This window comes from Ceratotherium simum, chromosome 21 (assembly GCF_057802395.1).
Source record: "Ceratotherium simum simum isolate JZ-2026a chromosome 21, ASM5780239v1, whole genome shotgun sequence".
Lineage (NCBI taxonomy): Eukaryota > Metazoa > Chordata > Mammalia > Perissodactyla > Rhinocerotidae > Ceratotherium > Ceratotherium simum.
The window spans coordinates 5,372,447-5,392,128 of NC_141920.1; the positions used below are offsets into that span (position 1 = coordinate 5,372,447).

General features: G+C 42.5%; 2 protein-coding genes across 12 annotated transcripts in view; one reads left to right on the forward strand and one right to left on the reverse strand.

Moving 5' to 3' along the window:
* The window catches only part of RAB22A (RAB22A, member RAS oncogene family), a 54,368-nt gene extending 39,847 nt beyond the window's left edge, over window positions 1-14,521 (reverse strand). The window contains exons 1-2 of the mRNA XM_087445086.1: window positions 14,275-14,521; window positions 13,208-13,287 (exon numbers count right to left, since the gene is read on the reverse strand). Of these exons, the coding sequence (XP_087301212.1) occupies window positions 13,208-13,287; window positions 14,275-14,310 (116 nt within the window). The 5' untranslated portion in view covers window positions 14,311-14,521. The remainder of the gene's footprint in view (window positions 1-13,207; window positions 13,288-14,274) is intronic.
* LOC101407782 (putative serine/threonine-protein phosphatase 4 regulatory subunit 1-like) overlaps window positions 13,863-19,682 on the forward strand; it is a 76,996-nt gene continuing 71,176 nt past the window's right edge. For 6 of the 11 annotated variants that reach the window (XM_087445074.1, XM_087445077.1, XM_087445080.1 and 3 more), the window contains exons 1-2: window positions 14,713-14,751; window positions 14,884-14,928. In XM_087445074.1, the coding sequence (XP_087301200.1) occupies window positions 14,745-14,751; window positions 14,884-14,928 (52 nt within the window). In that variant the 5' untranslated portion in view covers window positions 14,713-14,744. Of the gene's footprint in view, window positions 13,976-14,711; window positions 14,752-14,883; window positions 14,929-19,682 lie in introns of those variants that run through there. The other 5 variants (XR_015555543.1, XM_087445081.1, XM_087445079.1 and 2 more) reach the window with 2 other exon arrangements.

Below are 19,682 nucleotides of genomic sequence, written 5' to 3' on the forward strand. Positions count from 1 at the left end.
GAAGGTTTGCATTATCAATGAGAAATAAAATTCTAAATCTGTAGGTACTTAATGTAGCTGCAAAATAGGTACAGCAAAACTGACAGAACAAAAAGGACAGACAAATGTACAACCATAGTGGGAGATTTTAACTCATTTCTCTCAGTAACTGATGGATGCAGGTAGACCAAAAAACCAGCAAGAATAACAGAAGAAAGGAACAATATGATTACTAAACTTGACCTAATTCCACTTATAGAACATGGTACCTAACAGTTGCAAAGTATACAATCTTTTCAAACACATATGAAACGTTTACCCAAATCAACATATGCTGGGCCACACAGCAAATTCTATCAGATTTTAAAGGATTTAAGCCATACAAAGTACGTTCTCTCATTTCAATACAATTACGCGAGTAATTATCAACAAAAAGTCAACTAGAAAATTTCTCTATATTTGGAAATTGAGAAACACATCTAAATGACACTGGGATCAAAAATGAAATCATAATAGAAACTGGAAAATATTTTCAAATGAATGATAATGAAATTACGATATATAAAAACTTGTTGGATCCAGCAAAAGCCTTGGTTAAGGTTTTAAAATATAAGAAATACAACTGAAAAGAAGGACTGAAAATCAATGATATAATCATCTATCTCAAGAAGTTAGAAAAAGAACACCACATTGAACAGGACAGAAACAATAAAGATAGGAGCAGAAGAAATTAATGAAATAGAGAGTAGACATACCATAGAGTTGACCAAAGGCAAAATTAATGTCAGAAACGTAAAAGAGATATCAATATAGGATCTTAACCTCTTTTTTTTTTTTTTCTGTTTTTTGGTGAGGAAGATTGGTCCTGAGCTAACATCCATTGCCAATCTTCCTCTTTTTGCTTGAGGAAGATTGCTGAACTAACATCTGTGCCAATCTTCCTCTATTTTGCATGTGGCATGCCTCCACAGCATGGCCTGATGAGCACTGTGTAGGTCCACGTCCGGATTCCGAACCGGCAAATCCAGGGCTGCCGAAGCAGAGGGCATGAACTTAAGCGCTACACCTCCAGGCTGGCCCCGGCCGGATCTTAACCTCTTTATGCCAATAAATTGGAAAAAGTTCATGAAAGAGTCAAAATTCTTAAAAACAAAACAAAATAAACAACAAATCCACCATCTAACAAAACCAAAACAAAGAGAAATAGAAAAATCTGAAAATGAATAATCTTACAACTGTGAAAGAAACTGACTCCTTAAACTCTTACACAAGGACAACTCGAAGCCCAGATGGCATCACTGATGAATTTTACTAAGCAGTTAAAGAAGAAATAAAAGCAATTTTATACACACTCTTCCACAGAAAAGTTTCCCAACTAGTTTTATAAGGGAAGCAAAACTTTGATACCAAACCCAAAAAGTACAATACAAAACGAAGTATTACATGATAATCTTACTTAGAAACATACACAAAAATCCTAAAAACATAATAGCAAACTAAAGGCAGTGATAATATAAAAAGAATAATGTATCACGATCTAATTTATTTATTTATTCCATGAAAATTCAACAGTATAATTTACCACATTAACAGCATAAAAGAGAATAATTAGGTGATCAACTCAATAGATGTATAAAAAAGTCTTTTGATAAATCCCACACTTATTCGTGTAAAAAAAAAATTCCAGCATATGATGAATAGAAGGACACTCGGTAATGTGGTAAGGGGTATGCACAAAAACTCTACAGCAAACACATGCAATGGTATGATAGTGAAAGCTTCCTGCTAAGATCAGAGTAAGATAAGAATACCCAGTACTACCATTTCTATTCAATATTGTACTGGAGATCTACTCAATTCAATAAAATACGAAATAAAAAATTTAAGGATTAGAAATCAAGATATTTCAAAGCAATACCATTTAGCACATTAACAGTATAAAACTACAATAAAACATCAAACCTCTTAGAATAAATCTAATTAAAGATGTGCAAGTCCACTACACAGAGAAAAAGAAAAAAATACTGAGAGAAAATAAAGAAGCCCAATAAATGGAAGAATAATCTATGTTCATATATTAGAAGATTCAGTATCATAAATGTCATTTCTTCCAAACCAATCTATAAATTCAATGGAATGCCAATCAAAAACCCAGTGGGAATTAGTGTGTTAGTGTATATGAAAACAAACGAGATGATTCTTAATGTTTATATGGAAATGTAACAGGCCAAGAACAGACAAGACATTTTTGAAGAATAACATAGAGGACTCACAACACTGCACATTAAGACTTATTACAAAGGTACAGAAATTAAGAAACTGTGATATTGGCACAAGGACCCAGAAAAAAAGACTAATAGTGTTTTTAAAAGATCACTGACTATGGCCAAAAAAAAAAGTGTAGTGGGGATTTTATAAGATACAGAAGTAAAACATACAACAATAACAGCACAAAGAATGAGAGAGGGAAAACGAACGTATACTCTCAAAAGGTTCTTATACTATACGTGAAATTGTATATTATTTGAAAGTAGATTGATAAAGAAGTATATTGTAAATCCTAGTGCAACCACTAAATAATAAAACAAAGAGGCAGAGCTAACAAGCCAACAGTGGAGATAAAATGGAATCATTAACATGGAGCAAATAGAAAATATAGCACGATGGTAGATTTAAGCCAAACCAAATGCATAGTTATAAAAAATAAAAATGGCCTAAACTAGTACTGTACAACAGAGCTTTCTACAACGAGGATTGAAAGGTAGCTAGCGTGACCGAGGAAGTGAATTTTAAATTTTAACTTAAATTCAAATAGTACATGTGGCTAACGGCAACTATACTGGACAGTGCAGGTCTAAATGCTCCAAATAAAAGGCAGAGACTGTCAGATTAGATATAAAAGCAGGACCCATAATGCTGTCTACAAGAAACCTACTTTAAATGTATAGATATAAATAGGCTAAACGTAAATGGGAAGGAAAAGACACGTGAACACTAATCAACAGAGAGCTGAAGAAACTGCAGTAACGTGAGACAAAGCAGAATTTAGAATCAGGACTGTTACCAGGGAGAAAGAGAGACATTTCATGATGGTGAAGGGGTCAAGTTATCATGAAAAATAACAATGCTACATGTAGATATACTCAATAACAAGAGTTTCAAAATACATGAACAAAAACTGATTAAACTAAAAAGAGAAACAGAAAAATCCTCAATTAGGGTTGGATTTCAACCACTCCCTTTACTGCAAATGAGAGGGAAAAAAAATCAGTAAGGATACAGAGGACATGGACAGTGCTATTAACAAAGCCAACTTATTTAACATGTATAGAACACTCTGCACAGCAGCAGCAGGACACATTCTTTTCTAGTACACATGCAACATTCACGAAAATCATATTCTAGGCCATAAAACAAATGTCAAATGTAAAATGTTTGAAATAATAGTGAGTACGTTCTCTGACCACAATGGATTTAAACTAGAAATCAATAATCAAAAAATTTCTGGAAAATCCTCAAATAATTGGAAGTTATAAAACATCCTTCTAAACAACCAACAGATCAAACAAGTCACAGGAAATAAGAAATACTTTGGGGCTGGCCCTGTGGCTTAGCGGTTGGGTGCGTGCGCTCCGCTGCTGGCGGCCCGGGTTCAGATCCCAGGCGCGCACCAACGCACTGCTTCTCCGGCCATGCTGAGGCTGCGTCCCACATACAGCAACTAGAAGGATGTGCAGCTATGACGTACAACTATCTACTGGGGCTTTGGGGAAGACCACTAAAATTGATAAAGCTGGACAGATCCTAAAGACCTTAAAAGGACAGAGGAATATTATGAATAACTTTAAGTCAATAAATTAAAAAACATAGATACAATGGACAAATTCCTTGAGGAGATACTAACTACACAGCTCACTTAGGAAGAAATGAACAGGCTTGTATCTATTAAAGAAATTGAAACTACACTTAAGATTTTTCTGACAAAGAAAACTTGCTCAGATGGCTTCATTTGTGAATTATACCAAACTTTTAAGGAAGAAATAATATCAATTCTACACAAACTCTTCCCAAAAAGTAGAAGAGGAGAAAACACTTTTCAACTTACTTTATTAGGTCCTGATAACAAAACTAGAGAAAGATATTACACAAAACTTCAGATCAATATCCTCAAGAACACGGAGGCAAAAATCCTTACCAAAATTTTAATAAATCAAATCCAATAATGTTTTAGAAAATGCAATATAACCAAATAAAATTTATCCTAGGAAGACAACGTTGATTTAATATGTTAGTATCGACTGCTGTAATTCACTGTTTTAAGACTAAAAAAGAAAAAGCATAATAACAGTTTTAAAGATGTAAAAAAAAACCACCTGACAGAATTCAACGTGTGTGTGTGTGTGTGTGTGTGTGTGTGTGTGTGTGTGTGTGTGTGTGTGTGTGTGTGTGTGTGTGTGTGTGTGTGTGTGTGTGTGTGTGTGTGTGTGTGTGTGTGTGTGTGTGGAAGATCAGCCCTGAGGTAACATCCATGCCAATCCTCCTCTCTTTGCTGAGGAAGATCGGCCCTGAGCTAACATCTATTGCCAATCCTCCTCCCTTTTTTTCCCCCCTTTTCTCCCCAAAGCCCCAGTAGATAGTTGTACATCATAGCTGCACATCCTTCTAGTTGCTGTATGTGGGACGCCGCCTCAGCATGGCCGGACAAGTGGTGTGTTGGTGTGCACCCGCATCCGAACCTGGGCCGCCAGTAGCAGAGCATGCGCACTTAACCGCTAAGCCATGGGGCTGGCACCTCAACACAATTCTTGATAAAAAAAATTTCTCATTGATTTAGGGATAGACGAGAACATTCTCAACCTGATAGTGAGCACCGATAAAAAACCTAGAGCCTAGTCATCCAACTTACTGGTAGAATTCTGACTGAATGCTCCCCCTGCAAGATCGGGAATAAGGTAAGGATACCTGCTCTTACCACTTCTCAACAAAGTAGTGGAGATCCTAGCTAACGTAATAAGGCAAGCAAAAGAAATAAAAGGCATATAGAGTGGAAAGAAAGAAGTAAAAATGTCTATTACAGATGACATGATTGTGCAGCTGAAAAAATCCCAAGGAATCTATAAAAAAGGTGCCTGAACTAAGCAAATTTAGCAAAGTCACAAGATACAATGTCAATACATAAAAATCAATTTTATATCTATATATTAGTAATAAACAACTGAAAATTGAAATAAAGAAATTCCACTTACAAACCATCAAAAACCATGAAATATTTTGGGAAAAATTTAACATAATATGTGCAAAGCCTGCACAATGACAACTAAAAAACTTTGCTGATAGAAGTCAAAGATCTAAATTAGTGGAGAGACACCCCATTTTTATGGATAAGAAGATGCAATATTGTTAATATATCAGTTCTACCCCAAATTAATCAATAGATTTGATATATTCCCAATTAAAATTTCAGCTAGTTCTTTTAAGGAATTAGACATTGTGATTCTCAAATTTAAACAAAATGCAAGAACCTAGAGGAGCCAAAATGTGAAAAATAAGAATACGATGGCACGACTTTCACTACCTGATTTCAAGATTTTCTACAAATCTAAAGCAATCAAGACTGTTGTACTGGCACAAGGATAGACAAATAGATCAATGGAACAGAAATAAACCCACACATATATATCAATTTATTTTTGACAAAGGTCCCAAGGTAATTTAATTAAATAAATGCAGAATTCAACATTAATAAATGTTGCTAGAATGACTGGATTGACACATGGAAAAAAATGATCCTAGAATCTTACCTCACACAGTAAACAAAAACTAGTAGAAATAGATCATAAACCAAAATTTAAAACATAAAGCTACAAAAATTCTAGAAGAAAACATAGGGGAATATCTTTGTGACCTTGGATGTATAGGACACAAAAAACACAAACCATAAAAATAATTGATAAAGTGGACTTGATCAAAATTAAACATCTTTGTTGTTCAAAAGATACTGTAAGAAAATGAAAAGCTATAGACTGGAAGAAATAAGACAAACAACCCAATTAAAAACGGGCGAAAGATTTTAATAGCCACAAATAAGCAAATGGAAAGATGCGCAACATCATTAATCATTAGGGAAATTAAAACTAGTGAGATACCACTATGCATGCAGCAGAATGGCTAAAATTAAAAAGACTGACAACACAAAGCACTGGAAAGGATGTGGAGCGGAGCCAGCCCCGTGGTGTAGCGGTTAAGTGTGCGCGCTCCGCTGCTGGTGGCCCAGGTTCGGATCCCGGGCGCGCACCGATGCACCACCTGTCAGGCCATGCTGTGGCGGCGTCCCATATAAAGTGGAAGAAGATGGGCACGGATGTTAGCCCAGGGCCAGTCTTCCTCACAAAAAAAAAAAAAAAAAGGTGGAGCAACGGCAGCTTTCATATATTGCTGGAGGGAATGTAAAATGGCACAACTGTTTTGGAAAATAGTTTGACAGTTTCTTATAAAATTAAACATATACTTACCAGATGACACAGCAATTCCACTTCTAGATATAGTCCCCAAAGAAAAGAAGATATATGTTCACACAAAGATGTGCACATAAATGTTTACAGCAGCTTCATTCATAATAGTAAACTGTAATAACTCAAATGTTCATTGACTGGTGAGTGAATAAACAAATTGTGGGATATCCCAAACAATGGAATACTACTCAGTAACAAAAAGGAATGAACTATGAGTGCCTGTGATAATATGGATGAAATCTCAAAAAACATTCTTCAGACACAGCCAAGTCCATAAATAGTAGCTGCATTTATACGAAACTCTAGGAAAGACAAAGATAATCTGCAGTGACAGAGAGCTTGTCAGTGGTTGCTGGGACCGGTGGTAGAGGTGGGCTGAATACTGAATGGAGCAAAAAGAACCAAGGGGAGCAACGCAAGTGTTCTATATCTTGATCGTGGTGGTGGTCTCACCGATGTATAAATTTGTCAGAATTCATCAAAATGTTCACTAAAATAAAATGCTTTATTGCACGTAAATTACACTTCAGTAAAGTCAATTAAAAACACAGGCCAATGGAATATAACAGAAAATCCACAAAAAAAAGTCTTACAATTATGGACGCTCAGTTTATGACAATGATGGCACAGGACAGAGCAGTGGGTTACGGATGGTCTTAAAAAAAAAAAAAAAAGAGAGAAAGACCAGGACTATTGAATTTGCCTGTTGGAATGAACACAAAAACAAAAACAAAAGCCAAAAAACCCCAGAACTTAATCTCTATTTAACATCTCATCCAGAAATCAATTCCAGGTAAATTTTAGATCTAAATCTGAAAAGCAAAACAAAATTTCTGTAAGATAACAGAATATTTTCATGACCTTGGTAAATCAGTTCCTTAATCAGGACATAAAAAGCACTAACCATAAAGGAAAAGACCAATCAAATGGACAATATTAAAAGTAACAACTGTTCATGAAACGATCCTGTCAGAGAGTGAAAAGGTCCGTCACAGAGTGAGAGCAAGTATCTGCAATACTCAGAACCAACGAATGACCAGTATCCAGCATACATGCATAATGCCTTCAAATCAATGAGAATATAACCGACAATCTGAGAGAAAAATGAACAAGATTCTTAAACAGGCAGTTTATAAAAGCTGATATCCAAATGGCCAATAAACATATGAAAAAGTGTTCAACAGCTTTAGTCATCTGGGAAATAGAAATTAAAACCAGAAAGAGGTACTACTGTGCACCCTCCAACACAGCTAAAATTAAAGACTGATAATACCAAAAGTGGTAGAGAATATGAAGCTAACGGAACTCCCATACACTGCTGGTGGGATGTAATTTAGTATAATACTTTGGAAGATATCTACTAGAGTTGAAGATACGTATTCCTTCTGACCCAGGAATTCCACCGCCAGCTATATATATATATCCCAAAGAAATTTCAAATACATGGGCACAAAAGAAATGTACAAGAATATTCATATCACAATTATTTGTTACAGCCCCAAACTAGAAACGAGCACAATGTCTAACAGTAGAATGGATAAATAAATTGTGGTATATTCATCCAATTAGATACTTACCATACAGTGATGAAAATGAATAAACCATTATTACATGAAACAACACAGATGAATCTCACAATGTTTTAACAAAAGAAGAGGCAAAACAATATATACTGTCTAATTCCATTTATATAAAGTTAAAACAACCTATAGTGTTAAAAGTTTATTAAAAAAAATAACAATTGCTAAGAAATAACAAATGCTTACCACATGCCAAGTACCATTCTAACTAATTTTTGTTTTAACTGTTTTCAAAATTTAAAATTAGATGTGACTAATAATCCAAATGTTCAAATTTAGTCACAAAGAGGTTAAATAATTTGCTCAAGGCCAGAGTAACTAAGTGCTAGAACTGAGATGTGAAGGCAGCCAGCCTGACTTGAAAGCCTGCATTCTAAACACTATATTGCCCCTCAATGATACAGCTTTAATGGAAAGATGGAGGGAGGGCAAATGTGCAGAGGGAGGTGGGAGGAGTAGGATGGCTGAATTTCCATCTTTCAAAAAAATAATCAGTAGATAATGCCTAAAATTGGAAGTGGGGGAGAGAAGAGGAAAGAATCAAGAATTAGCAGTATATGCACGTTATGAAAAAATCTGGAGGAAAGATTAGAAAAAACAGCTAAATCTCATCACAACTGTGGTTACCTCTAGGGAATGAGTCAGAGTGATCCAGGGGACTGTTGTACTTAACTTACGAGCCTGTTGTTACAGAAAAACCACATACACATTACTTAGATAAAAATAATTTAAAAATATTTTTAAAAGATTTAAAAAATAGTAATAGCTACCATGTTGAGCCCCAGTGTCCCTGGCACTTAGCCTAGCATTTTAAATGCAGTATCTCATGGAATTCTCCTAACAATAAGGAGTCGGTGTTATCATTACCCTTATTTTGCTGATGAGGAAACAGATTTAGGGTTAACTAGCTGACACGTGACAGAATCCAAGTCTGGATCACCACAAGGGAAGATGAAGTTCTAGAAGTCAAGAACAACAATAGGGATGGAGGGATATTTAGGAGGTGGCCTGGACAGGAGCTAGTGACTCATGCTGGCTTCAGGGAGGGGAGAGGAATCAGAAGGGGGATTTGGGAAGGATGCCCAGGTTGTTGGCTTGGGTAACTGAGGACACGTTGGTCCTTTTCTCTACCACAGAGTCCATGGAAAGGAGAGCAGTGGCCCAAGCCTCCAATGGGGAGTTCATACTCAGTCAGGAATATGTAGAGTCCCTAGGTGTCTGTGGGCCGCCTGTGGGCACAGGCTGTACAGTCAATGGAATCTACAGTTCTGGAGCTTAGGAGAGAATTTAGGGTTAGTGGGTGTGGGACTTGTTCACATGCAATCAGTGATTCTCAACCATTTTTCCATGCCAGCACTCCTGAGGAACACACGCTCCCACTGGTGACTGCAGCTCACCACAGTGGTGATTTTAATGGGGGCCGTGTCTTCCCCGGTGTATGAGTATCGTGGGGGGAAGGGTCAAAAGCACACATAAATCTAAAAAAAGCCTCAGCTTTGAAAATCCCTGCTATAGATGCTACCTGAAGCCATGACATGAATTAGGTCATCAAGCAAGAGTAGATACAATGAAACAGGAGGGGTCTAGCTGGGAATTGTACATATAAAGGGAGGATCAAGGGATGAGGATCCAGAGGAGACTGAGGGAAAGTGCCCATGGAGAGATGAAGACAAGGGGAGTATGGTGCAGGGAAGGCAGGAAATGGACGCAGTTCACACCGGCCAGCCTCCAGTTCTTCCACCTGGGCCACCTCCCTCATTTATGTTCTTGCCTGGCCCCTGCTAGCATTGGAGTTTGCAACTTTTAGAAGGGCTAACAGTGTACCTGAGTCTTGACAGACAAACAGGAACTTACCAAGGGGACAAGGAAGAGAAAGGGCCCCCTAGAGGGAACAGCACGTGCAAAGCATGCAGGTGTGGAAAGTGTGTTACTTGGTGTATGTGCGTAGTGGGGAGAAGTGAGCAAAAACAGCATGGAGGAAGGAGACGAGGCTGGCCCAGACTGGGAAAGGTCTCCTCTGCCACGGTCTTAAGCAAGGTAATCAGACTTGTCTTGAAAGAAGCAATGAGAACTGGATGAAGTGGGAGAGTAGATGGTAGGGCAACCAGCTGTGAAACTGGCACAACAGTCCAGGCTGGGCAGGATGAGGGCTTCGAGCTGCGGGATGGGGAGGAGGGCCCCGGTCCCAGTGACTGGGCAGAACTGACATGAACCAAGAGTTCGTGGGAGTGGGACAGGAGGGTGGAGAGAGATGACAAATGGCATGTGATCACAGTACCACTACCAACCACCAGCACTCACTGCACACTTCCTGTGCACATCCCGTCTGTCACCATATTCTCCCAACAACCCCAAGAGGCAGGAGGCCCCCAACAGAGAGGCTCCGTCAATTGCCTGGATTCTCCCAGTTGGCAAATGGTAGAGGCCCTGATTTAAGTCCAGGCAAGCTGGTTCTTCAGGGCCCATGCTCTTACCCATCATATGACACATCTGGGCCATTAGGGAAGACCACAAACATGGGAGGAGCAAGGGATTGAGGACCAGAGGAAGGATATTAACCGAGTTCTGCAGGGGATGAAGTTCAAACCACGGGTTGGAAATACGGGCCTGGCCCTAAGGAGAAAGGCCAGAGAAGTCGACCTGGAGTCTACATTACACAGGTGAAGCTGAGGTGTGTGAGAGCGCTACTGGGAAACATACAGGGCAGGACACAGCTTGCAGAAGACTAACAAGTACAAAATCAGTGGGAGGAGGAGAGGCAGGAGAGAACAGTGAAAGAGCACGATCACGGCTGTTGGAAGAGAATTAGGGAACACAGAGTTCATTCATTCAGGACGTCCTCTGCTAAGTGATGTTGGAACCTCTCCTGAGCTCCAGGGCCTGGCCCCTGCTGCCTCCCGGCCACCCCTCCACCATGCTCTGTGCCCCCAGCTCACAGTTCCTGCTGTCCCCTCTGCTGCTCACTGCCCTCAACACCACTAACTGGTTAACTTCCACTCTTCAAAAACTGTTTTCCTTAAACTTTTTATTGAATTATAATCCACACATCTTTCAATATTTAAATGCCAGGGCTTCCAAGTGCTTTACACCTTCACTGTTTCCCTCAGCAATCAGTCATTCCCTTAGGCCTAGGTCAGGCCCGTTACATGCTTTCACAGCGTTTCTCCTTTGTAGTACCAAAAATGGTCAAATGAATAATTTCCTGTACATTAGTTACAGAATATGTCTCTCCGCCTTGTAGGTAAGATCCCTGGGGGCAGGACAGTGTTTATCTAAAGCAGGCATTGGCAAACCTTTTCTGAAAAGGGCCAAAGAGTAAATATTTTCGCCTTTGCAGGCCATAGGGTCTTAGTCACAACTATTCAACTCTGCCACTGTAGCCCAAAAGCAGTGGAGACAATATGTAAATGAACAGGTGTAACTGTGTTTCAATAAAGCTTTATTTACAAAAACAGGAGCTGGGCCAAAGGGCCGTAGTTTGCTGACCCCTGGTCTAAATCACCAGCAGCCTGTCTAGCCCCTGGAATACGGTGGGCACTTAATGAACGAATAAAGAAAAAAAAAGCCATTGGTTTTGGTAACGTGATAGAAGCTGGTACCCAGGGAAGATGGTTTTAGTGGCATGGTGGAGTGGAATCGGGATGAGAGTGGGCTGAGGAGGGAGCAGCAGTCAAGGAAGTAGTGACCTCCCTTTCGCGAGCTCCACGATTTGTGTGGCAGGCTTGGGGAACGACGCCGACTTAGTGGAGCAGGTAGATTAGGACCATATTTGCAGGCTATGACCAGAAGGCAGGGCTGGGGAAGACAGGTGAGAACTGGTGACGAGGGGGGCTCCAGAGCTCAGGTGTGTAGGTACCTGGTCATGAAGGAGGAAGACACTTGCTGAGGCTGAGGAAAAAGAAATACGGGAAGGTGGAAGGAAAGGGGGCAAAAGCCCCACATTGCTCTTTCCTGTGGAATGTGAGCCAAGACTGCCCGGTGAGGCTAGTGGGACAAACCCCAGCATCTGTCAGGCTGGGAGGGCTGGCACACAGGGAGGAGGGGACGCCCAGGACAGGGCTGCAGGCCTCACCATGACTGCCGGAGCTATACCCTTCATTTTCCTGTCTCCTTATCTGATAGAGCACTTCTAACCAAGGTGACTTTTGGGTATTTCAGAGCTGTGTTTTTAGTTCTGACTCGGTGGGAAGCGTGTCACTCATTGAGTCACCAGCACTACTTGCTATCACTTCCTGTCACTTCACTTTCCCAGGCAGGTAGCGACAACGCAGGCCCTGAGGAGGATGAGCTCATGCTTTAAACATGTGGACATACCTAGTTCTTTCTCGAGGGATACTGAAAGGCATTTTAATTTCAGAAAGTTAGTAGTGGTTTCATCTCCATGCCTTCAAATGTGTATGTGTATGCTATAAAATATTTCACTATTAGGCAGAATAGAATTCTTCTTTAAATGGAAGAAACCATTTGCTTGGAGGTTTGCAATAAAAACAGCATAGCAGCTATGTAGTTTTACAAATCTAACCGTATTAAAATCTATAAAACACAGCTTCTCACAGAGAAAGTATTAATGTTACGATATTTAAATACCAAAAAGTTTTCTCACAGAGTTGAAAACCTATAGCCAACCAATTTTACTTATTCAAAGAACTAGACACTGAAAAAATCTTAGATTTCAACAATAATTTATTAATTCATTATTACTACTAGTGCAGTAATGTGTGAGAAGGGTTTGGATCCCATCCTCCTACTTTCCAGGAAGAACTAAAACCATCTAAATACCTTTTAGTTGAAATGCCTGAAACAATAGTATCAGAATCTGTTTTCTTTTGCCTTATTTCAAGGTGTAACTGCTGTTGATATATATAGACAGAAGGTTCCATGTATATTCTAATAAGTAAAACTTGAATTCATATTTTCATTTTCAAATTTTCACTCCTCACAAATCAAAAGATAATTTTTCTAAAACACACCAACCTTCAGTGTATTCTTTCAAAGTCTTTCCAGAGATGATGGGAACCACTGTCTCCGAAGTCACTAGAGTGTAAAACAACCATGCCTACCCCTGTAACAAACTTTTTACTTGGAAAGACTCTCAATACACCTATAGACGTATATTCAGTAAACTTAATCTCTTACCCTATTGTTGGGTTGATGTTCGGATCAAAACTGTCTTCCACAAAGCGCCATACAATACTCGATTTACCTACACCTGTATCCTGAAAGAGAACGACATGGGCGAATTAGAAAAAGTTTACCTGCTTGCAGACACTGAAAACTACTTTGTGCCATAAGTTCAGGATTTTACAAAAATCACTCTAGATAGGTAAATTTTATAAGTTAAGGGATGTAAAGAAGGTTTTCATAAAAATTCAGTGGGAGTAATTAGGAGATTTCAAAATGTATCCTAGGAGGGGGTTTTGCAGTTTTTAAGAGACCTTAGGACCTTTTGAAAGACTCAAAGTTTCTACTTAGTGTGAAAAGTGACAAACTCACTTCTTAACATGTATAAGTAAACTACGAACTCTCGAATTACTTCTGAGTAATTCCCGGTAAATCCCAGCTCCGCCCTATTTGGGAAGGGGGAAGACCTTCCTGGATCTTTTTCAGTCTTTAAAGCAGCAACTCAAGCAAGAGAGCATCAACTTCTGAAAGCCTGCTTTGAAATGGGAAAGTTGCCCTGACAAGACAGGAAGCTGGAGCTTCAAACTAGTCTTTGGAGCTTCCTGATTTGCACGTCACCCCCCCCCCCCCGCAGGAAAGCAACTCTGCGAGAAGTGTCAGGGGTATCCCACAAGTTCAAAAACACCAAACAGATGGGAAAGGAGACTACTGCTGCTTTAAAACCTAAAGACCTGTCACCGGTTTCACTTCGGAAGACCTGGCCAACTCCTAACTAGTACCTTGGTAGGACACTATTTAAGAGCTGCTCTTAACCTAGATGCAATAGAGAGACAGCGAGGGCTCTTCACCCTTTAGGGGGCGGGAAGAGTCCTTGGGCTCCAGGGAAGGGAAAGGGGGAGGGCCCCTCCTGCCAACAGGACCTTCAGGAGGGTGCGGCAAGGTGGGCAGGATGGAGGGACCCGGGGCAGGTAGGCGGCGTCCCGCGCGGAGGCGGGGGGAAGGGGCGGAGGGGACCTGGGCACGCCGGCGTCCCCGGCCGCCCGGCCTCCCGCGGCCCGCCCGGCCGGCCCGCCGCCACTCACCCCCAGCAGACACACTTTGAGTTCCCTCAGCGCCATGGCCCGGCAGCCAGGGGCGCGGGCCCGCCGCCGCCCTAAGTGGAGGAGGGAGAGGCCGGGCCCAGCACGAGCATCCCCCGGCGCCGCCGCCGCCGCACGGCCCAGCCCCGGCCGCGGGGCGCGCAGAGACGGCGGCCGCCCGTTCGCGGGCCCTCGGCCCGGCCTGTCCGCCGCCAGCCGCGCGGGAGCCGCCTCAACAGCCGGGACGGTGCCGCGGCCTCCCGGGCTCCGCCGCCGCCGCCGCCATCTTGGGACGCCGGCCGGGTCACCTGACCTCCCCGCCCACCTCGGCAGCCACCTTCGCCGCGAGGGCGTGGCCGGGCCGGCGCCGCGAGGCTCTCCGGGACGCGCTGGCCGCGGGGCGGGCCCGGAGGCGGGGCCTTTCGCCCGAGGCCCCGCCCCTCGCCCCGCCCCGCCTCCATGCCCATCCCAAGATGGCGGGTGAGTGGGGCCGGGCTCCGGGGCGCCCCCTCCCCCAGCCGGGACCACCCCGCGAGGACGGGGACCCCCGCCCTCACCTGAGCCCGCCCGCCGCGGCCCCCTCGTAACCCCTGTGTGTCTCTTGGTTTTCAGAGATCCCCCTGTACTTTGTGGACTTGCAGGATGACTTAGACGATTGTAAGTAACAGTTGGGGCGCCCCCGCCCCTCCCTGGGAGCATCCCACAGAATTCGGGGTGCACGGCACTCGAGCGGGGAGCTACCGGCTAGGCCCTCCGTGTTGGGACAGGAGAGCGGGACCCCCAGCTGCCTTGATCCACTTGTGGCGGTCCGTCCTCACGGGAGGGGAGGTCTGGCCGAGGACGGCAGGGGAGGATTTCTGTTGTGGGGAAACTTCTGACTTCCTGGCACTTTCCTCCTCCTCCTCCTCCTCCCCCGCCCCGCGGCGGCCCGACGGCGGCGAGTCCTGGTGACTCCGGCCACGGGTCGGGGGGGCTTCCCCCCGGGGTCTCCACTGTCCCCCGGGACTGTCAGAGTTCTGGGGACTTGGGAGGTCTGGCTCTCCGTGTGGCCGGCCACAGAGTGGCACAGATTTCTCAGGTGTCCTGCCCACCAGCCCAGCTCCATCTCTCATCCCAAGGAGCCCGTTGGCGCCCGCATTTCCCGGGTGGGTCTCCATCCCTTCTCACTTTCTGCCCTCTCCTTCCCGTTGGAATCCCTTTAAGAACTGATGGCCGGGGGAGATGTCACCCTGGCAATGCAGGTTCCCATTGTGGTGAGTGAAACATTTCCTTCCCATTCATTCAGCAGTTTCTTGAGCACCTACTTGTTCTGGGCCAGGTCACCTGCCGGATCCAGGACCTACAAAGATGAACCAGAAACAGGGGCAGCCCTCAGGGAGCTCACCGGCCAGGGGGAGAGCAGACTTCTAAACAGAAAATTACCAAACCTGGGCATGCTTGCTGGTGAAGGAGGCCTGTACAGACCATCAAAATGGCTAGCGTTAATCAGGGCTTGCTATGCTCGTCCCTTCCCATCTACCAGTTTCCTAATAATAAGAGTGGGTGTATTTTGAAAACTTACCACAGGTCGGGCACAGGTGTAAACCCTTTACACACATTATCTCTTTTAGATGGAGCAACTTTATTAAAGTGGAGTGACACTTGAAGAGACAATAAAGTCGATTGTTTAGGAGCACAGGTTCTGGAGTCAGATGGTCAGAGAGTGAAGTCCTGGGCCACTCTTTATCCGCTGTGTGATCCTGGCCAAGTCACTGTACCACTCTGAGCCTCAGTGGCCTCATCTATAAAAAGGGCATAATAGGGGTCCACCTCAAAAGGCTTTTGTGGAGGTTAAGTGCATAAAAGTTTTAGCGCGAAGCCTTGTCTGTAAGAAACACTTAGTAAAGATTAGCTGCCGTTACAATTGTTATTAATGTGATCATTATTCGTATTTATTTAACACTGTTGAGCCAGGAACAGGGTAGACCCCCCGGGTTTACAGAGCTGAATGTTTAAGCCAGTGGGCATCCTCGACTGGAAGGAATGTAGTGTCTCTATTCATCAACAACGGTGAGCTGCTGTTAAGGCATCTCTCATTCATAGATTTAATATTTGGCCTAGCTGGAAAAGCAGATTTCTGGCTGTTTCAGTTACCTAACAAACCACCCCAAAACTTAGTGGCTTAAACCAACAGCATTTTATTATTTCTAACAATTCTGTGGGTTGACTGGGTGATACAGAAGCTTCCCGTGTTCTAAGTTGAACTCTGGGGAGGTGAAAAGGTCCGAAGAGGCTTCACTCACGTGCCTGTCGGCCAGGAGATCTGCGGGGATGGTTGGCCGCGGCCTCAGTTCTCTCCAGCAGCCTTCTCCACTTGGCTAGGTTGGGCTGCTCAAAGCATGGCACCTGCCGGCAGTTGGACCTCTTTCCCTGCGGCTAGCTTCCTTCAGTCTTTTTTGTATATATGTACAGAAAGGAAGTAAGAGATTATATAGGAAAAAATCATTATGATTTTACTTTGGCCCTGTTTGAACAAATACTGGGTGTTTGAGACTTGTAATCAAGAAGGCCTTAAATACTCTTTAGCAGACGACTGAAGTCTTGCCCAGGTAACGAGGGAAACCACCGTTATGGTTCTGAACATACCCACACCTTGGGTAGGGCAGCTCTGGGAGCCTCCTGGGGCTTCCTGTTTGAGCAGGGGTGGGGGCTGCGGGATGCTGTACCTTATGACTTTACAATATAATTGATGTAATAGCCACAGTATGAGGGCCTGGGTCTCACCTCTACGCCTTACTGCGGTGGTATTTGGGAGGCAGGCGTTATCATACCGTGATTGACAGCAAGAACCGTGAGTTCCTGTGACCCACTTTCTGCTTTAGCTGTGTCAGCTTGGGCAGATCACTCACTCACTCTGTTCAATTTCTTCATCTGGAAGATGGTGTAAGAATAGGAAATGCTTCGTAAGACTGATGTGAGGATTAGATGAGATAGTACACATAAAACATTTTAGCCCAGCACCTGGCGTAATGAGTATTATATTCAATGATTTTATTATTTTTATTATTTTAATCATCACCATTCTTACTAGGCTTTCATGTAAGATTTTCTCATTCATTTTTTCTTTAAAAGCTGCTACTCTGTGAGGTACGTGGGATTATTCCTATTTTACAGATGATAAAACTGAAAATCAGAGAGATTAAGTAACTTATCCAGTGTGGCACAGCTCATAAATGATAGAACTAGCAATCAAACTCTGTTCCTTCTGACTCTTGTTCTTTTTATTTCACCACACAGATCGACTTCACGAATATTCTTAACCTAATGGTAGGGGCCTGGATGTCAGTTTGGGTGGTTCTTTGTTGTCTTCCTTGGGCATTTTTGTCTAAATGATGTGAATGTGATAACTGCTCCATTTAGGCTATAAGTCGCCTTTAGACAGGGACACAGGTCATCTTTTTTATGACCCAATGTCCTGCATGATGTAGGTGTTCAGTTAACGTCACTAGTACCGATAATGGATTATGAGGCTTGTCTGATTTACTTTGTGATTCTTAATTAAATTTGGCTAACTTCGAAAAGAAGCGATAATGAATGGATGCCTTGTTTTTTTAACTCATTCACAGTCTTTTGGCCATTGCAGTGCAGAAGAGATTTAATTTTAGAGAATTAGCTTGCTGAAGCAATCTAAATTCCTTTTCTTGAGATCAGAAAGTGTGTGGGATGGCCTCGCGTATTGGTCCTGGTGGTGGATCGTGCGGGGAAGGTAGAGCTGTATGAGTCTGTGCCTAAGGGGCTCAAAGGCCTGTGAATATCTGGGTTTGCATAGAGCATGTGGAGGCTGAAGAGGTATTACTCTGGGTATGATTTGCTTGGCCAATTAGAATTTAAGTGTATGCCAGTGGTGGGTGAAAAAAAATGAGAGGAATCTATTGCAGATATAAAGAGACCTAAGAGACCTATAAACAAAATACAATATGTGGTCGTATTTGGATCCTTAGTTGAACAAACCAGCTATAAAAAGACATTATTGAGACAGTTGGGGAAAATTGAGCTTGGACTGGGTATTAGATTATATTAAGAATTACCATTAGGAGCCAGTCTGGTGGCATAGCAGTTAAGTGCGAGCGCTCTGCTTTGGGGGCCTGGGGTTCGCGGGTTCGGATCTTGGGTGTGCACCGATGCACCACTTGTCAAGTCATGCTGTGGCGGTGTCCCATATAAAGTAGAGGAGGATGGGCATGGATGTTAACCCAGGGCCGATCTTCCTCAGCAAAAAGAGGAGGATTGGCATCGGATGTTAGCTCAGGGCTAATCTCCCTGACAAAAAAAAAAAAAGAATTACCGTTATATTAAGAATTACTAGGGGGCTGGCCCAGTGGTGTAGTGGTTAAGATCACGCACTCCACTTTGGCAGCCCGGGGTTCCCAGGTTCAAATCCTGGGCACAGACCTACACACCACTCATCAAGCCACGCTGTAGCGGCATCCCACATACAAAGTGGAGGAGGATGGGCACAGATGTTAGCTCAGGGCCAATCTTCCTCACCAAAAAAAAAAAAAAAAAGAATCACTATTAATTTTGTTGGATGTGATAGTGGTGTCACAGTTTTGTTCAAAGGAGAAGGGCTTCATCTAACGGAAACAAACGAGCATTTATGGGTGAAGTGGTTTGACATGTGAGATCTGTCTTCAAATGCTGCAACAAACAATAAACGACAAATTGGGAAGAAGGGTAAATGGGAAGAAAATGGCAGAATATTGTACTTGTTGAAGCTGGTTACTGGGGACATGGTGGTTTATTATACTGATCTTTCTATTTTTGCATATGTTTGAAAATTTCCATAATAAAAAGTTTAAAAAAATGAGATGAAAGTTTCACCTATGATCAAACATCCGCACGAAGAGTTGGAAAACTGGATTTCAGTTCTGAAGTCGGCTGCAAAGTTATTGGAAGATGCATTTAGCTTCAAAAGACAGACTCATAGAATATTTTGGTATTTGGAGAACAGTGTATTTCTGTTCAAATGTTTTTAAGAGGTATCTATGAAAGAAGTTGGAAGACGGCATACTTGTATTGATGAGAAAAGCTAGGTGCCAACAAATGATATCTGGACCTTTGTTGAAAATAGGAGTAGCTAAGTCAGAGGAATATGGGTAGACTCTTCGAATCTTAATGTTGGAAGGAGCACTGTATGTTCAAGCTTGAATAAAAGACATCCTCCAAAGCAAAAAGCATTCCATTTCACCTGCCCACTTTGTTCCAGGTTTGTAAAAATGTTCTGCTCAAGACCACAACCAAGCTGTGCCCCTAAAGCAGAGACAGTATATTAATTTGAGCCCAACACCAAACCACTGAACTTTTTCTTTGAACTATAATATAAACTTGAATCAAAGATCGTCATTTTTTTTTTTTTAAATAAAAACCTCCCT